This window comes from Arctopsyche grandis, chromosome 12 (assembly GCF_051622035.1).
Source record: "Arctopsyche grandis isolate Sample6627 chromosome 12, ASM5162203v2, whole genome shotgun sequence".
Classification (NCBI taxonomy): Eukaryota; Metazoa; Arthropoda; class Insecta; order Trichoptera; family Hydropsychidae; genus Arctopsyche; species Arctopsyche grandis.
The window spans coordinates 16,131,515-16,153,070 of record NC_135366.1 but is presented as its reverse complement, the minus strand read 5'-3'; the positions used below and the strand labels follow the sequence as shown (position 1 = coordinate 16,153,070).

Genomic DNA, 21,556 nt, shown 5'->3' with positions numbered 1-21,556 from the left:
AGGGGATATAAAAATAAATACTAACCTGTAAATTCACCACCAGTTATTATGTTATCTTTTGGTTTTTTCTGCACAACTTTCTCAGCTGGCGTGAATTTTTTTGGTTCCGGTCGCTCGAAAACGCCTTCAGGTTTCAAATTATCTGAAGGCTTTTTAGCGTCCGGTCGTTCTCCGGGACCCCATTCTGGTTTTTTGGGTCTTTCAAAGTCTCCTTCCGGTCTCAAATTATCTTCGGGTCGTTTTGGTTTCTGTCGTTCGGCTGGAGACCATTTCGGTTTTTCAGGAGATTCAAAATCACCCTCGGGTCTTAAATTGTCTTCGGGTCGTTTTTGCTTAGGACGTTCAGCTGGTTGCCATTTTGGCTTATCTGGTGATTCAAAATCACCTTCAGGCTTCAAATTGTCTTCAGGACGTATCTGCTTTGGACGTTCAGCTGGCTGCCATTTCGGTTTATCCGGCGATTCAAAATCGCCTTCGGGCCTGAGATTATCTTTCGGTCTCTTAACATCTGCACGTTCTCCTGGCCTCCATTTTTCAGGTTCATGCCGTAAGAATTCACCTTCAGGCTTCAAATTATCTTGCGGCTTTTTAGCATCAGGTCTTTCAGCCGGGCGCCAAGGTTCTTTCGGTTGCTTCTCGAAATCACCTTCAGGTCGCAGATTATCTTGTGGCTTTTTGGCTTCTGGCCTCTCACTTGGCCTCCACGGCACTTTTTCAGGATGAGTAAACTCACCTTCCGGATGCAGATGATCCTCTGGTCGCTTGGGTCTAAATCTTTCAACGTGTTTTTCATCATATTCCTGTCTATAAGCGGTGATAGCAGGAGTAGTTTGATTTGGCTCAAATATAGGCTGTGGTTCATCATCATGAGGACACCTGTGGCGTCTGAAAAACAAAAATAATAATAAAAATTATTCATATGCATGTACATGTATGTATGTACATGTATGCATGTACATGTATGTAAAACTGCAGTTTCAAATAATTTTGCAGAAAATTATTTCTCAGCCATTATACTAATAGCCTATGAAATATGAAATGTATTGTGTCGTTTATTGTACCGACGCCTTCTTCTTTTCCAGGCATGTCCATTATTGAAAATATAATGTTGATTTTCTGGGATTGGTGGAAGGCGAAGTACGGCCGTCATATTGGTTTCATGATGAAATGGTAATTATGAACATATTTTTAAAATAAACTTTATGCAAAATGCCTAAACAAACCGTATAAACACCGAATCATCTTATTCAACGCAACTAATTTAAGCTCCTAACCCAAAATCTTTATTAAGAAAATTAACACGACACATAGTTCGCATCACACTTTCTTTTTTTACTATTCTACCGTTCATTATTATAACAAAAATTATAATCGAAAAATAAATTTAAACTCCCATCACACGACATTTTAAACGAAACGCGTAGTTTTAAAATAAAAAAACGACCGACAATTGCGACTTTCAGACTTCGACTGGCGAACTTTCAGCCACTAGCATGGAAACTGTTTCAGACATGCGCACAAAACATTCTCCATAACCACTCTTCTGTTAATACAATGCGAGCATAATGCAGCAAAACGTCCAAGATATTATCGAAATAATTTTAGTTTATCACAATCATAATCCATACATGAGAATTAGATCGGAAATTGATATAATTGGTTTTCCTACTTGATCTATTGAAATTAACGTTCCGACAGCAATAGGACAATCTATTCGATGACGATTCGACAGAAACGCAAAAATTAATCCTCCAGGGATGGATAGACTAGTTGGTGTCGTGTTCTATACGAATTGGGGCACACGAGTGTTCAGTTTTGTTGACTATCGTGCCAGAAGCACAGTGATCGATCCACGTGGCCGACATTTTCAGTCCACCGGGTTACCGAACGCTCGATATTCACGGCAATAACCTTTGTTGGCAGACTGATCATGGACTAAAGGGTGATCTCCTCACCTAGATACCCCTCTGCGTGTTCAAATCCCCGTTAATCGATTGTTTATACGAAAAAGTTTCACTCTCAATCTAAATCGCCTATTAGTTGAACACAAACACCTATAGCCTACTCCTCACTCCCAATACAAATATCGTACCAAATGTGTTAGAAACTAATTCTAAATGCTACCTATGGAAAGTAAAATGTTATCTAAGTTCTATAGAAAATTGAATGTTTGTTTATCTTGCATGTAAATCTACAGTTTTCAATTTAAAACCGCCAAATTATATATCTAAATTAGAAGGTTTTTGGACGGAATCAGAGCACTAGATAGAGGATCCCAACCAATACAGACTATTTTGAAAAGTCTCCAGTTTTTAATTTAATCCAACTTTCTCCCGCCCAAGCAACGCCAGGCAATTCAACTAATGTATGATCAAATTCAGCGACATTTGAAAATGTAAATTTAAATTAACTCTGAAATAATCAAAATGTGAATATGGTATAACTGTTGGATATGGTATAATGAGGGAAAGAGGATTAGAAAAAAAAAATAGCTTGCAAAAAGATTATAAATCAATAGCAGATCATAAAAGGCTAATTTTAATGATGATGTTGGTATATTTTCGTTTTTAAAATTTAATATTTTTCTGTATTCAAAACGTTTCCAAACACATTCCAATATAATATGAAGCTAAAATCAAACTTCTAGATTGATAATAAGTCATTATGAGTTTACTCTGATAAGATGTACATATTTAGTTATTCATATTCTATATTGAATTATTTTGCATGTTTAGTAAATCATAAAAAAGTTTCCGAGTATTCAAACATCATTTGAATTTTCAAATTTAGAAAAAGTAATCTCCAGGATGATCTCCAACGTCTTGGAGAATGAATATAGTAGCTCGAAGTATTTTCGAACTCTGAAGATTATTTTTTGTGTAAAACCGGATGCTTGAGTTGGCAAGTATACATAATATATTCTATATTATGAAAATTGAAGAAGAGTATCCTACTACAATTAAATATCACTTTTCCATAGCATCAAGTCATGGTCCTCGAACTCGAGGGTCGCCACACGCGTCTTACAAAGATAAGCGATCACAGAACTTAACGACCTCAGAACAACATAAATTATTTCTCTCAGTATATCGATTGTACGACCTGAATATTTCACAAATGCGAGAACCTGCTAAACGCCTTAGAAACATAATCAAATTTTCCAAAGAAAAATTCTTACTATACAAATAGACCCTCCATTTCGGAGCACGTCAGGATTGATAACGCACAAATTCCAACCAAATCATTAAAGACCACTTGTAACGCATGTCTAACACTCGTTAAACTTACTTTACTCTAATTTTACATTAAGAAAAACTTTTGAACCGTACTATACATAGTACACGCCGCCTAACTGACCTAACACTACGATCGGATCTTATCGCACATACACATACATACGTCAAAACAAATACGATCGAATTGCTAAAATTGGTCAAACATACAAACGAATTTACACCGACCACTAGTAGCTATTCGGTTTTAACCCTTCAAGCGCGACCCCATTAATTTCAATATAACCAACGGCCGATAACGATATTGGGTCACTTGTGATTAGTCTCACTCAATAGTCTCGTTAATTTCCTACAGTACGCTCACGTAGAATTTTCTCACTCATTTCAAATCATTTCGTATAAAGGGCACCGTTTATACAAATAAAGCACTTATTTGAAAATAAAGTGTAAAAGCACGCGGAGCATGACCGCTTGACATTCCTGGGTGGGAATGTATGTTAAAATGTTAATTGAGCGTTTTCCCATTGCTTCTGCCGGAATTCTATTGTTGACGCTTGCTGTTTTGTACCTGGTGATTATGATGGTGCAGGTAGGTCATTAATTCTAACTGAACTACTGTGCACCGAAACGATCCCACGTGTGTCACTTCTCACTGGACCAATTAGATCAAAATGCCATATATTAATTAGTAGCATTTGATATTATCTGATATCAAATGGTAATATAATAAACCGGTCTCCGTGACGGGCCCGAATGTGAAACACCCGAAAACGCAAATATCGGAAGGCAAAGATCGAAAATCGAAAGATCTTAAGTGGAAAGATCAAAAAAAGGGTGCATGGTAAACGGTACATACTCACTTAATTTGCGCGAGCAGGATACAACAGGAACAAGAGGAACAGGCTTTTTCTCCCGTATTAATGTGCGCGCACAGAATACGGGAGGAATATTATTAGACCCATAATAAACATATGTAGTTTGCAATCATACTCCGAAATAAATAAACATATACATATGTATGTAGCAGTTGTATCAATGAGCCATGACCTTTCAGATTGACAGTAGTTATATATAAAGCTGATTGAAATTAACCTACTTTTTGCTGACGTGTGAATATGAGACATAATGATGCGAGGACAATCTATTAGTTAAGATGTAGAGATAGAATTATAAACGAGGAAGGCCCTCAATTGATTATCAAGAAAGTTTCAAATTTAATGCAAGAATTGAATCAAGATTGTATGTATTTCCAATTGGAAATATGTTTTACATACGAATTAAGAGAATGAAGAAAATCGAAGTAATCATTTAATACTTTTCCAATTAAAAGTGGTTTCAATTTTTATTATGAAGAGCAAAATAAAGAAGCGTTTATTAATTGATGAATAGTGGAAGCAATAGTTTTGGCAAACTAAATATGTTAAATTTTTCGTAAATTCTGACAGGAAATGGCTGATTTAGATTTTAATAACATCCCATTCTTGCAAACATCTAGAGCAGTGGTTCCTAGCTTTTTATTTTTTTTCTTTCATGACTTCAAAATAAATGGAAAAAATATATACATGATTTTTATTTCAATTCTACTGCTTAACTACATATGAGCCGTTATATTTGAAAGTGGCATAAGTCCACTTTTCTTCATTTCGAGAAATATTTCGCAAAGCATTAATTATAGTGTTTTGCGTTTAACAATATTTAAAAATATGGGTGGCCTGTAATACGTTTATTCTGCTTTACCGAGATTCTGAAGATATCGAATTAAAATGAGTGATAGAAATTTGTGAATTATGTAAATCAAACAGAAGTAGTGTTTTTGGAACTGAAAATTGGACTTCCGCCACTTTTAAACATAACGAATCATATGGTAAATCAATAAAAATGGTTCGTGAATACATGCACTTCAAATCATATCAAATCAAGTTCACAACTAATAAATATTCATCATTCAATACAACACTGTTTATATGTATAAATATGTACATATATATCGTACGAGTCAATTCCTATTAATAGCAATGTCTTCAGATTTGCAATAATCGCAATATTATCGAGAAATGTTTTCTTCGGAGCAAAACTTATTGCATACGTGATGTCACTTCCAATTTGAAACAACAAATGATGCAAAATGAAAAGTCCAATTTGACCGATCGCAAATTCTTAAGTGCACAAATGAGACTCGGAGTGATGCAAATTTTAAATGCGACTTCCAAGAATTAAAAAGGATGCTGTCAAGAACCATCTGCACGTTGTTACAGCGCCCAGTTTGTCAATTACAATTAATATAATAAAATTGAGACAATCGAGATAAACGATGTACATACGTACATCTAAATTTGGCACAGTTTCAACCTTGGTAAACCACTTTCAGTCCTTCACGATGCAAACGAAGCCGAACTGTTGTAATCGAGATGTACAATGTATGTGGTGGGTATACACTTTCTTTTTGGCGGCTTCCGAGAACGGACCAAAAAAGAAGCTGCATGAGTGTGTTTTTATAAGATTTGCAGTCGGGTTGGTAATAAACAACCTCGACGAGTCACCTCGAGCCGTATGACTCGTGCACCAATGGAAAATCTCGTGTCCTTTTATGGAAGACAAACCAAGATGTGGGCGAAGACTCGGCACTGATGTAGCTTTATCGAATTTCCTACTTCCACAGCGATTGTTTTATAAAAATTCTTCTACTTGTGTACTCCGATGAATATCATTTGGCATTGTATTTAATAATAATATGACCTTCTTTACAATAAAACACGGGATTATCAATTGAAATGTACATTCATATGTACATATATAGAGCCTTTGAATACTTGAACGCCAGATGTCAATAAAGATTCATTCGTTATATGTATGTACATAAGTAAGCGTATACAGATTTTCTAAAAGTAGCGAATATGATTTGATATAGTACAAACATACGTACACGCATTTTACAAAGGAAAATTAAGTAATTCAATTAAATAATAAATTATTTTTGGAGAAAATATTCACATGGTGGAATTAACAATAGGGTAATAGAAATATTACTAACATACATGATTAAATTATTTAAATTGAGAGAAAAAGAAAATTCATTATAATAAGGGAACGGAAGCCACGAGGATGCCGAATGGCATTTCGCAGGCCGAACTGAGCAACTGGTGTATATTTTTCACATAATTATGTATTTATAAAATATTTTAGGACCGATGGATTGATTATAATAATTAGTACCAAATCAGTGGACATCTAACATTAGCGTTGAATATTTCTATTAACCGTGAGGACAACAATTATCACTCTGATTTATAAAAAAAAAATAGTGCTTATACCAAAAGATGTCACGACGAAACGTCAACGTACAAAAAGTCCACGACAAAATGGTTACGGACAAATGATTACGCGACATAATGCTCACGGACAATATGATCACGCAAAATAATGTACATTCACAAACCATCCATATGTTCAAAAACGATTTTATTTTGAAGAATTCAATAAATCGTATATGGTGACGAAGATCTCACGCCCTTTGATATATTAATAAGTAAATATTAGATAAGCCAGTGTAATCGAAATTTCATCATAAATAACAAATTATATCATAAGAACTTTCGGATTCTTTGTACTGATAAGAAAAATAAACATCAAGTCGCGTAATAAATTTGTCGTGGATGTTTTGTCGTTGTACGTTTTGTCCGTATATGTATGTTTCATCGTGACACCATAGTGATAATGAATTACATACTTAGGTAGAAATGGTAAGTGGTACATATATGTATGTATATTTTACAATCGATCATGATAAATTGTTTAAAGAAGAAAAAAATTGTCATATTGAATTATCCTGGAAATAATTCTTTCCAATATCGTTTCTAAAGAAGACAGTAGAAAAGAAAAAATGTAGAATGAATTAAAAGTAATAAACATTTTCTGTCTGAACACTGGATCTGAAATATCTATACACATTTTTACTAACACGACATCTATTGTCAACATTGTAAGTATTATTCAAGGCCAATTACAAACATCGATCAGAAAACATTACAATCATCGTAGAGACATATGTGGACAAATTTTTGCAACATTTTTAGATATAAGATTAATTAATTAAGAAAAATAAAGATTACAAATTATAAGATGCTGCAAACTCAAATTTTTCGAGAAATGGGACAGGATTGTCAATTTTTTGGAACCGTTTCCAATGAAATTAGATAAATTGGCAAACTCTAAAGGGTAAACATCGACCTTGATCCAAGGTCGATGTTTAACAAGATCCAAGGTCTGGCCAGCAACTTAGCCAGTAATAGAACCCGTGACCACACAATCGAAAGCATTACATGCTAACCACTGATATATGTTTATATTTTAAATTTTCCAACAGTCATACATACATATTCAAAACTATTATAACCATCGAATAAATCTTCAGGCCATGTTTGGAATAAAATCGTGAAGCATTAATTATATACAAAACTACCAAATTAGCAAAACTGTCGGGCACTGCGGCTATTACAGAAATACACATACATACATATTACATAATAGTATTCAAAATTTATTACGACAGATAACTGTCAATTCCGTGAAAAGCAAATTTTAATCATTTTTTTATAAAACTACTGTCGCTGCAAATGTGCAACGACAACGCTGAATTGAATCATTACATCGATGACATCATAACATTTTTAATTATGCTAATTTGGACAATAACAGACTTGATTTTGTCGGACATTACTTTTGATACACCGATAAATGTATATGCATTAGCGTTTTTCAACGACCTTGTTTATTATGTCGGCGATTAGTCCATTACATTACTATTTATGTCCATACGGTACGTAACTATTCACCGATTTTGTATCTCGCAAAAGATGAAAGGAAACATAATGCACCACTGTTATGTCAGAATAAAAAAACCAATACAATAGTTGATGGCTTGTATGGCTTATATGTACATACATACGTATAAAATATAACAATGTAAATATTAAATAATATATGTACACATGTAAATGCATATGTAAGTATAGCATGATGCTATGTCAGCATGACTGCCTGTGTGAATCGAAAAGTTTACTGAGCCGATATGGCTGAATTTCTTCAGAATCGTTTTTAGTCACGCAATACGAAGAAGCCTCGGCTAACATAATTACCATAACCCGAATTATCAATCGAGGAAAATTCATGAAAATTGTCGACCTTCAGCAGCTTCGCTTTCCAGACGTGCGTGCTGTCAAATTTTCCGCATTACTACGACAAATTCATTTATGGACATTAAAAATTAAAAACAACAATGATCGAAGGCGGTCATTACAGGGCTAAGGCCATTACCCTGTACTTTCGATATCACAGTGACGAATGCTATTATTTTATTCTGATACACTGTTAAGAATCTTAACTATCCGTTGTAAATAATTTATGAACTCAAAGAGAACTACATATGTACATGCAATGTAAGAAGGGTCAATTCTGTTCTGTTAAATCTATATTATAATATTAACCTTGATCAATACATATTTCGTTTCAAACAATTTACAGAATATAATCCATACATTTTGGTCAATCAGCTTCATCTATGTATAGGTATAATAGAGATATATATATATACATACATATGTAACATATGATATGTACGACTAAGGCACGTTTATATTATCCAACACTAATCGTCAACAGCACGCTGGTGGTCCTATTTCCTATTTTTGCCTTTACATAATAAATTTAGAGTTCCTAAGGACAGAAAAATACAATAAAAGTGGATAAACATAATTCGCAAGTTGAGAAAAGAAACCGATTGGCTACCTACACCCAACACTATCATATGCTCAAAGCATTTTAGAGCTGAATATGTTTTAACTTTATCGAAATGTGTCAGGTTAAAAAAAGATACAATTCCAATAAGGTAAGCTTTAATATTGTCTGTGTATTTATTTCGCTGTAGGATAAAAGGTGAATTAATATTTCTTTTTATTTAAAGGGGAATGAAATTAGCCAAGACCCACTATCAGCAATAGATATCGAATCTACTTATACAACATATGAAGAAACACAGGAATTAGCAGAAGAGAATAATAGAGAGGTTGAGAAAAACTTCAGCAAATCGTTTAAGAAGGTTGAAAGTATTGCACACTACAAATAAGCGATTATTTACTAAAAATAAAGCACTTGAAATTATTATTAAAGACTATTAATGAAAATTATTATTAACGTTTTACAGAAGAAGAAGAACAGTGACAGTCACTTAATTAACAATAAAAAAGCTTGTTCTATAGTTAACCAGATTCAATTTTTTTTTAAATATTTAAATGTGTAACAGCAGGTAATAAACACTTGATTACATTTCGAAAGCAAAATGTTTACTACAAAAATTAAATGCGAATGAAACCGTCAACGTTTTAATGAGCAGATTCTTTTTAGTGGTTTTTAATATAAATTTAAATATGCAATTCTAAATAAATCTGTATCAAAATAAAACATGTATATTATACATACTATCAAAAAAAAGGAGTTTTATTTCTGTAGTTACATAATATATGATGACCCTGATTCTAGTCCGTGCGTCTATAGTAGTGTAGTTGTGGAAAATGTACCTGTATTAGTTTCTGACACAGGTTATTTGTTGGAGAAGCCACCATTAGTTTCTATTATTATTACATTTATGTGATTGTAGCCCTTTCCCGAAACATTATTAAACTATATGTGTTTACTTTATCGTACGTGTCCGCGAGCAGAATAAAGGGGACTAGGTGACATCATACCGAGTCCGTTTGTATCCTGCTCGCGCGCACAAGGGTAAGGCTGTGCGACAAAAGCAGAGAGATTTTCACGGCACGCCATAAATATGTACTTAAAATAATATAATTAGACTACATAATTTTGCCATGACATTTGCATTTATTGGAATAGAAAATAAGTTTTTTGGCAAATTTAAGACCATTCTAATCCGTCTTAATTGCACCTCGTGTCAAATGTCACTTTGTATGGACGGAACATCAAATAATGTATGGAAATGTCAATCACAATCGAACATATCAATTAGACGTGCCAATCGAACGAATGTTTCTTTTGTGTGTGAAAATCCTCGCCGCTGCTATTTTTGGACCTGTAAGCCTGAGCTTTTGGATTAAAGGTGAAAAAAAGCTGACGGGGGTTTTCTAAATTCAGATATCGTTTATTTGGTCGAATAAGTGTTACGCGACGTTGAGACCTAGACCGAGTGCCACTTATTTGCGACCTCAAATGCAGATTGGGCCTCAGCGAAAAAAATGGGTCGGCAAAAAGTCGCAGACGTGTGGGTTTTCGAGGCTATCTGACCCCAACGAATGGCCGCCCACAGTGAGTACCTTTTTATTAACCCTTTAAGTGTTAATAGCTACTTGTGTAATAAAGTGAAAGTCGCAAATAATACATGTACGTAGGTAACTTTTCATGTTGATATAAAAATAACAGATCAAAAACTGCGATGAACACAAAAAAAGCATCTCTTAAACTTAAAACAAAAAGTAGACAATATAATAATGTACAATTTTCATTCGGAACACTGGTGTTTTTTTTTCTTCGAAGTTAATTTGAAAAAAGTTTATGAGATTGACATTAATACATGAAAATATCAAGCAATCGATACTTTCATTTACGAGTACATATGTACAAACTTACAATATACCTATAGCAATGACAGTCATAAAACGTTTTAATGTAATCATAAAAAGGAATTGCTGAAATTATATATTTTTTCGACTGCAATTAAACCAGTATTTTAATCAGATGCAATGGTAGCTAAAGCGGTTTCCGCTTTGAACGAGTTTTTTCGTGTCTGTATTTTTTTTACAATAAATATAACCATAAAATTGACTACATGAATACATGTTAAGGATGCATTTATCTAATGTTTTTATATTTTATATACAACAACAGATCAATAAAAAGCTACCCGCAACAACATCATTTAAATTATTACGGGTTTTCGCATGCGTCAAATGATAATTTTAGTTCGTGTAGAAAGTTAACAGAAGTTTTAATATACGACTTTAACCCAGTTTAGCCCAAACGCTTAGAACCTAATCTAGTGTACAAAAACAACAGGATGATCCTAGCTTCCATATATTATATGTTAAATTTTTCCAACTAAACCTAGTACTTAAATCATGCGGAGACGGAATAGATTATGTAAATGTATTCATCTTTACATTTTTTCATAAAAAGTTAGCAGTTTTATAAGACAGGCACAGATATGAGATATATCAGAGAATTGGTAAATAAAATAAATGAAAATGAAAAAATAACTGTTTAGCCTGTGAGTTGTGAAGGGGCGGCAGGCAGACGTGTTTGGATAGCTAGCTGGCATCGCTTCAATTTGACACAAAATGTAATTTTTAATGAGTTCGTTAATGATTAAACTCCTCTAGCTTCATGTCGGATTCATTAGCTTGATGCAAGGTTAGCCAACCTCTGTATGTCGGTATGACATAAAAGCGATATCTTTCAGTATCGAATCGATAACACTTCGCATTGATATAGATAGACTTACATATATATTATATATGCTAACTAAAATTCACCCTACAGATGAAGGAATTAATGAAAATATGAATGGATTGGCTTTGGATTTGATCGGGCTAGTTATTAAAACTTAGTATAGCTCGTAACAAGAAAAGGCGAAATATCCCAGACTGATTTTTTAGAAGCATTACACTCTCCTGGAAAGTGATAAGTAACGAAAAGATAAGCAAGATAAGCAGATTGATAAAAAAAAAAATCATATATAATCCCAATATCTTCTAATATATAATTTCGATAGAGATTTTGTATGTATGTAAGTAAGGTTGGTTGGTAATCGAAAAACAAATCAAGGTTTCTATGACGACGATTCGATATGGTTGAATTTTAATTGATTTTTTTTTCGATTCAAATAAATTTAATAAAAAAAACAATTGAATATTTACTATTAGATTCGCCATGCTTAAGCTGTTTATATTACAAATACTGAGCGAAGCCGGGTAAAACAACTAGTAATATATAATTTCGAGAGAGACTTTGTAACTATTGTTGGTTCGTAGAAAAACAAATGAATATTCAAATAAATTTAATAAAATGTTTACTAATAGATTGGCCATGTTTAAGCGGTTTATATTACAAATACCGAGCGAAGCCAGGTAAAAACACTAGTACAATATAATATAAACCCAAACTATTGTTGAGATAAAATCTCACGTTAAGTAAACACGAATCAAAGATGCATTTCATGCAACTTTCAGATTATAATCAAACTTTAAAACCAGATTTTAAACCACTCTCTAGTCTGAACGTAGTTTTGTACTTATTTAGGCATAGCGAGTAACCTATCACGAGGGGGTATCACTTGATATTAATACTGGCGTATCATGGCTCATAAATTCCTTAACTATAATAAAAAATGACCCGTTGACCTTTCATCATTTGACAATGGCGGTCATTAACTGCACGATTATGTGCAAATCTATAAAATCAGATAGATCCACTGATTTAGATTAAACAATAATAAACTGAATATTACATATGTTTATTTTGATGTGGATCTGACCCGACCCGATCACAACGGGAAAGAGACTATTGATATGACATGGTACGATAGACGAGGTCTGACTTGAAAGACACGGAAGGACAATTGTAATAAATAAATCATTCAGTTGCTTTTGATTGCGTAAGTAGGTATAATAAAAGCTAGCGGTGCCTCAGCCGATTTTTTTTTATCACTACTAAATTGAAAATTCAAATTTTGTACTATCGATACGTGCTCAGGATTCGTACCGATCGAATCGGGAGACGATTTAAATGGAGTTCACTGATCTTGAATTATTATTTCGATCGCGGTCTGAACTGGACGCAAGTTTTGACTAACAATTATTAGTGGTTGAAATGTTCTCGCGTACTTGTTTAGATATCGGGCTAGGACCAGTTTCGGAATAGTTCTGGTTTTTCCTCTCTGTTTTATTGACTTGTCCGGTTTTGTGCATGCAAAATTTTATTTGAAATTCGCAATCAATGTATATTGACCTTATCTGAATGTGTTGTTTGAACTTGTACAACGTACACTCATAATTATGCCGATTATAAAAAATTAAATTGTACAGTACAAAATTCAAAATGTACATCCCATTCAGTTAAGTAGGATTTTTCAATACCAGCGCTTCTCAACATTTCCGGTAATTCCCTCACTGGTTAGATTAATTAGCGAGTGTGCTTCAGAGTAAATGATTTTTATTCCTGATGAATATGTTTTACAGTGTTTTTTTCAAATTAAAGGTGAAAAATGGCTGAGGGCTATTTTTTCTGCAATTGTGATACTTTTTTTTTTCAATATACATATTAGATCCTATTTAAAAAAACTATTTTATACAATTCATTGTGAACTTGCATTACAACAAACAAATAAACCTACATATGTATGTACAAGCTTGTTGATACGGTGCATTGAAATTAGACAGTGAATCAAGAGAGAATTAGCTTTGAAATACAATCTGCCATGAAATCATGAATTACGACGACTGTACCATTAAGTCCTAGTCTTTATGATTGACGACCGCTATGATATTACATACATACAAGAAACTTCACGGCAATTTCTCAAAATGTGCTTCAATTCGATCCAGTTAAAACGTTGATTGACGATACATTTTCATTGAAAATTTATTTGAATCTCATTAAAACACATACCAAGAGTCAACATACAAAAATTGCGCTATTTTTAGAACCGAATAAGATAGGAAATCACAAAAAAAATTACCATAACCGTTAATCGCAATATTACCTGAACCGCCATTTTGTACACTATGCGTCACAAAACGTACAACTAGGTGTCGGCCATTTCAAATACACATTGACCTTGGCCGATGATCGCACTTCTTACATATTCATTACTTCGGAAAACCACTATGTATATCCCATATATGTAAAACGTCAGGAAACGTGATGATATTGCCGCGGCACTTTTGCACCACGCATCAAACCCGTCGAATCTGGGCCCCATCTGAAGACTATCGGCCATTTACATATTATTAAAAAACATCCCAGACATAAACAAATAAAAAAGAAAACAATGCTTCAGGCGCAAAAGTTTCACAATCCGGTTCGCGGCGAACGAAACGAACGATGCGTCGATACCACTTCTAGAATGCTTTCCATCAAGATTTTCCATACAAGGCTTGATGCATTTGTGACAGTGATTTGTAACCTTTCCCCGATGCATTTTTATGATTCTAAGATCCCATTGGCACATTGGCAATCATCACATGTCATCCTGTATGGAAGCAAAAGAGAAATTCGCTGCCATATGTTCGGATACATAGCCTGACGCGACTCATTCACGCATATTGGCGATTGTCTCGCAATCTCGGAGACCGCAGCTTCTCAAACTTTAGAAAAAAATATCGATAGTGTCGTCGACGATAGGAAAGCTAATAAAAGACCCCGCGTTTATGAGGCTAATAAATGACAAACGTATGAAAAATGTACATAGACACGTACGTGTCCATATTTGAACAAATGATACACGTATTTGAACAGCAAGTCGTATTTTATAAATATCGCTGTTGATACTTCATTTTCAAAAACATATTACGCGATATACTTCTTTATTGATGGGTCGTTTTATTTTAATTCCTTGATATGTAAAGGTCAAGTTCGCTTCCGACCTTTGATCCAATTTTGCAATCAATGATTCACTTTTTATTATAATAAAGAATATAGAGAACGCCATTTTAGAAGTTCCGTAAGTGAATCTATTATAAATCCTAAGACGTGATTTTCTCGTCGTGCATAATATGCAGATGCTAGTGTAAAAGGAAATGAATGCAAAAATATGAATAGAAAAAACAAACAAACCATCTCATTAAATAGTATATTTTATGGCTTTTGAAGCATTATATTTATTTTTAAAATTAAAAGAACAAAAGATTTTACCGCACAATATAAAAATATTCGCAAACCAAATAACAAATATTGTTACATCAACATACAGCTGATTTTTTTTACTAATGACCTACAATAACGTGTGAAAGAAACGTGCTACAAAAAATAGGTACATATAATGAAAAAACTAGAGCTGTGGAGTCGGAATCGCGGAGTAGGAGCATTTCAAGCGAAGTCAAAGTCGGAGTCGGAGTCGTAAAAAAACGTAAAGGAGGTATGTATGTAAAAAATCAATCGACTCCGACTCCTTTTTTTATTATTATTTTCTTTATTACGGTATGTGTCAACTAGAGTTTCCAATTATACTGAAGTAAATCAACTAATAAAATGAAATTAAATATTTTCTTTAGAAAAATCATAAATTTAAATAAATCATTGAATTACACGTATTTTGAAGTGTTGCGGCCAAAACCGTTTGTTTCCTCTCGATTGTCTCATACTTTTTTTATTTTGTTTTTAAATTGATTTGTTTGTAAATCAAATTCATACACATACTATGAATGTATGTACTTACTTTTTAATAATTCAATATATTGGGTTACGTGTCCATTTTTACATACCTCTTATTAGTGATTTTTTTAATTCCTTTATTTTTTCATATTTTGAAAATTGCTTTTATTTTTATTACTAATTATTTTATACGTTGGCTAGAAAAGTTGATCTTGGTAAAATCGTTCAAGTTGGATTCGGAGTAAATTTTGAACTAAACGGCCCTGGAAAAAACTAAAGAAACTTAATTTCGGTATTGATTAGGGTAATATTTGCCCTATTTTCTTTTTGGAATTCTTACTGAAATTGCAGATAAAATTATATATGTACGTACAGCAAGTTCTAATAAATTTAAATTGAAAAAAAATATGGAAATTTTATTTAACATTGTATAAATTGTAAATTTTATTCAACTGTATAAGGAGTCAATCCAAATAGTCGTATGAAATCAATGAATGCTGATACGAATCTTGTGCCAAAACTTCTATCTACAACTAACCAATGAAGATAATATCAAAGGCATCCAAAGTAAAGGCACAAAACGTCAAGACTCGACTCATACGACCCACCCGACCCAGCCAAATCTGGAATTTTCCTACCCATCACTTCGAATGATAGCTCAGTCTATTCAAAAGCGAATAGTCATAAGTGCATTCGTACATTTCTCATTCGAGAAAAGTTAGTCAAGCTGTGGGTTGGTGGGAGACAAGCCGCCCACTAGCCGAAAGGCAAAACGAGTTTCACCGGTGTGGGCAAAGGAGCGTTTAAAAAAAATGACCATCGTCGAAGCAACAGCGACGTAACAACAATCAATGTAGGCAACAGGCGATGACATCACCGCTCGGAATATGGCTGCTATGCCAACACCGTGCGAGAGATACTGTGTCAAAACTGTGCGAAACGATACGTTTCCAGACCCCAGTCTCGTGTCTTCAAAATCGAACAGAAAGACCCCGTCTTTTTAGACCGGGCCAACCGGTCGAATTCCGGTGATCATATGTGCAGAGTAAACACAGAACAAGTGGAACAACGAACAGCCGTCGCACTCTTGCACAACACGTGTCAGAGCGCTAGCAAACCCATGCGATGCTGACATCAACCGCTGATAGCTTTCAATGTCATGACTTTTTTATATACAGGTAAATTACCAATGTACGTGCAGCTTGTTTGAAATCAATTGTTTCAGTCATAATACTGAGCAAAAATCCAGAATACATGAGAAAATAGTATAATCAATTATAAAAGGGTACCATTTGTCGGGCCGATAAATGGTACCGATAAAGTAGAGGTTTGTAATAAAAAGAATACCCCTCTCTAAAATAGTTCGCACGACAGTTCAGGTTTTCGCCCGCCAAATCAAACGTTAAATGGGTTGCCAGTAACAAAAAATAAAATTTGACAAAAGTAAATACTGACCCTAACAACCTAATCTTAAATGATTAGGCCCAACCCAAACTTAGCCTAACCGAACCTAACCCTTAAATAAATAAGTGTTGGCTACTAAGATATTACGATTACCCAGTGAAAATGTAACTGGTTATGATTTCACTGAAAGGTCAAATTGTATTTTTGTTACTGGCAACCCGTTTGACGTTTGATTTGCCGGGCGAACGCCGATTCTGTCGTGCGAGCTATTTTAGAGATGTTAATTTGACATTAAATGTCATTTTGACATTTGTCGTGTAATTTATTTTAGTCGTCATTATAAAATATCAAACCAATCATGTCATCAAGCTTTGACGCATAACTACATGTATTCGCAAGGATAGTCGCTGTAACTTCTAAAATTAATCCGAGATTATCTCTATTCATGTACATACGTATATACCAGTGGCATGTCATGGAAATCTCCCTGTTTTTATCGCTCAGCTTTACTTACTAGGTTTTGGAATTAGGTGACGTAATAGATGACGTGAGTCCCCTTATATCCTTCTCGTGTACATGTAAGTAATGCTGTGCAATAAAAACAGAGAGATTTTCACGACACGCCACTGGTACATACAAATGTGGTTCGGTGATTATTCCACACAAACCGATCTCACACAATCACTAAAATCTCGATCACGGAACATCTGGCACCAGAAAATTCCATCAATCGCGAGATAGACACGTGAACTATCATTCTAACGAAAACTCGTGTGCCAGATATTCCGTGGCAGCGATTGTCGTGTGCGCGATCGCCATGTGAGAAATAATCTGTTTACCTACAGATGCATATCACTGAGTAGAGCACAGGACACATACAGAGAGGTGCGCGACACTTTTTATTTATTTTTAGATAGTTTTACACAGACAAAAAACACTAGACGTACTTCGGCATGCCACATCTGTATTGCAGCGTCCCTCATCATAAATTTAGAGGAAACTTGTCAAAATAATAAGATCCGACGAATATGCATATGCAAGTGCAACCTCGGTATGGACAACTCCTGCGGTATGAAGATACGCCTCTCACCACAGGAGTCCACGTACGCGTCCTGTGCCGCATTTTTGAGTATGTTCTTACCATAACAGTATCATTAATCACCCTGGTTACTCACTGTCAGTTCACAGAATTACTTATGAAATTTTATATGAAATCTCAAAAATGACCGCAATAAACGAAACTGCTGATAATTCCATCGAATTCCACAAAGCAAATTTACAATAAAAACAGTGAAAAAAATGTAATATTTCTATAAGAAATACAAAGTTAAATCGTATACAATTCTAGGTTTTACACTTCGGTCATTTTTGACTTGGCTACAGACATATCAGGATCCGGATGATTGACAGTTCGACGTTTCAACATATTGCAAATTCGATCATGTCATATTAGGATTATGATAGATACCCAATGTCATAATATTTATATGATTGACTGGTGATATAAGTATGTGCCTACTAGTTATTCTAAAATTAATGAAAAACAGTTTCAATCAATTACATCTTGTAACTTCTGGATTTTCGTTGTCGGCATTTGGTAGTAATCACAAGGCAACATTCAAATGATTTACGAGCATCATGCCCGATATTCCAAAAATGGTATCAAAATGAGTAAATTAAATACCCAACACGCAAAGGAGACACTTTCATACGACTCGATAAATATGGATAGGCCGGCTCGATGCAATGTGCATATATGGATATATAGCGAACGGTTGACAAGTGAAAGTTTCGCTGAAAGACACATCGTACAGTATACATACTTAATAATATGATCTCAGACCGAAGTGAAATCTCCACCAGTTTTTAATCTTGCAACGAATGGGAACGGACACAAAAAACACAGTATTCGTGCCAAAATTAATCATCAAATGAAACTTTTTATGATAACCTTGTTGGTAAAAAATCTTAGTCTGCAAATTACGGTCAAAATAAAACGAACGCACCGCTAGGAAGTCGTTAAAACGAGCGCATTAATTTGACTTTTGTTCTGTGTATTACTGCCATTGTGTTTTTCCTATTCGCACGATTAAGGTAAATGCGAAAATAACACTAGCCGATGTACATATATGTACATCTGCGATGCTGTGATATCATACAAAGAAAATCATTTTTATAGAAAAGATACATATGTATATGTAGGGTTATATTCACTTACTTCATGCTCATGTTGATGGTGGTTATAGACTTTTAGTGCTACGACTGCAATTTTTAAAGTAAAAGTGCACTATCTATACTTGATAATACTGCTTACTCGAAAGATAAGTGATGATGATAAGTTGGAATTGATAGGGCGAAAGATAAATAGTAAAAGCCAAAAAAGATAGAAGATAGAAGAAGATAGTAAGAAGAAGAAGATAAGTAAGAAAGATAGAAGATAGTAAAAGCCAAAAAACTGTAAAAATTGCCCATTTTTTAAAACGCTCATATCTCAAAAACAAAAAGAAACCAACAAAAAATATTCGAATTCAGAAGGTCAAATTTAGTAAATACTGATTAGTCTCCGCTCCGGTATTTTTTTTGATATTCAGAGTAATCAATTCAGGTATGATAGTAAAAAGAAATGAATTGCATCTTTAAATATTTCGGCGTTAATATTTTTAGCGATAGTTGATATTACAAAATAAAAGACGAAAAGGCAATTTCAGAAAATAAATAAATCTAAATGACAGAGAGGTGACATAAAGGACTGTCCACTTAAATAAAGAACGTACGACGTACCTATACGTGTTTTTATGCAACACATCAATTTTTGAACAATGAAATAAAAACTCAATCGAATAGAAAGAAGGTCATAATATAACGCGGACCTTACATGTGTCATGACGTCATGCAAATTGAGTACACACTATAATAACAACAATAGTAGGTAAGTATCATTGGCAAAGTGATTACACACAAAATCCAATTCACTGATAAATAATATCATTTATGCAAATTGATTTTAACTGTTGAAAATGCTTCAAAATACACCATGTTTATTTGATAGACAAGATACGCGTAAAATTATTAATTGTAATTACTCAATGAATATCCCAGAAATGAAAGCAGTGAAGCCTATGTATTACATACATGAATGTACATATGTATATATTGGCGAATAAACCATCTTAGTAGTTCACAATTCAATGCTTTTCTTCTCATGTTACATTCATTTATTTACCTATACATTGTAAAAATGTAAAATTTAGTAAATCGAAAGCAAAATTTTTCTACTTCCCATAAATTACATAAAATCTATCGACCGGAAATTGCATTTACACAAATGTTGCACAAATAAATTTACAGGTTGTTCACTATGGGGTTCCCTTATATATGTAGTACATTGTACATATGTATGTACATATATTATTACAAAGAATTGTTAAAGGAAGTTCAAGAAATCCGTGAAAACGTTTCAATTGTGCGAATTTGATTTGAAAGTCGCGATTACACAAATTGCACATGATGTAACCGACAAACGGCGAACGGAAACGTCATAAAAAATAAAAATGTTCAAATCTTAATTTAATATAATATGTATAATAAAAAAAAAGAAAAACAATACTGTCTGCTGGAAAATTTCGTAGAGTTGCAGTCATTCACATTTTGACCCAAATTTGTAAAATTTCACGTGTAAAAACATACACGTGTAACGTATGTATGTACATATATGAAAGGTGTAATAAAATTCTATCATAACAAATACTACGATCACATTTACAGCTGGCAATTAAATCCTACGCGAATCTATTGAATTGAAAATTCAAAACTCAAACAAAAAACTCAGATATCCATTGTTTGCAATATGAGGGGCAATTTTGTCGGGCCCTGAGATTTGCATTGAATCGTATCGTGAGATTGGTGCCGAGATTGTGCATAGGACGAGCCGTCACGTCTCAGTTTTGCACTGAGGCGACAAATGTTAAAATGTTAACTCAAAAATCGCACAGTGAATTCGGAATCTGATTTTCGACGCTATTTGTATGCGAAATGCGACACTCAAACGGTCATACATGCGACACTCAAACGCGCTTTTCGCGTGTTCAAAACATTAAGTCGTCGGAGATTGTCAAACTTCAGGGCCTGAACTTCGATATGTCTGCCTCAAATCATGACCAACGGTGTCACGACAAAACGCTCACGGTTATAACACTCAACGACACAACGCGAATGACATAACGCTCCCGCGACAAAACGCTCACAGATAAAACGCTCTCGCAACAAAACATATATTGTCCGTGAGTTTTATGTCGAGCAAGCATTTTATCTGTTAGTATATATAGTCCGTGAGTGTTTTGTCGCGTCATACACGTTGTGTCGTTGAGCGTTAAGCCCGTGAGCGTTTTGTCACGGAACTGTGAACTTGGTCAATTGATAGATCTCAGTTTGAATTGAATTTGAAATGGAAATAATGGGAGTGAAAGTTTGCGTAAAAATGATCAATATTCAAATAGTTGTGCCATTTAAAATTTGAAAGGAGAAATTTATGAAAAATTTTG

At 34.0% G+C, this 21,556-nt stretch overlaps 1 protein-coding gene across 2 annotated transcripts in view; it reads right to left on the bottom strand.

Moving 5' to 3' along the window:
* Sdb (SAXO downstream of blistered) overlaps positions 1-21,556 on the bottom strand; it is a 44,282-nt gene that overhangs the window by 9,643 nt on the left and 13,083 nt on the right. For both annotated transcript variants that reach the window (XM_077443551.1, XM_077443552.1), the window contains exon 3: positions 26-885. In XM_077443551.1, coding sequence (XP_077299677.1) covers positions 26-885 — 860 coding nt within the window. The remainder of the gene's footprint in view (positions 1-25; positions 886-21,556) is intronic.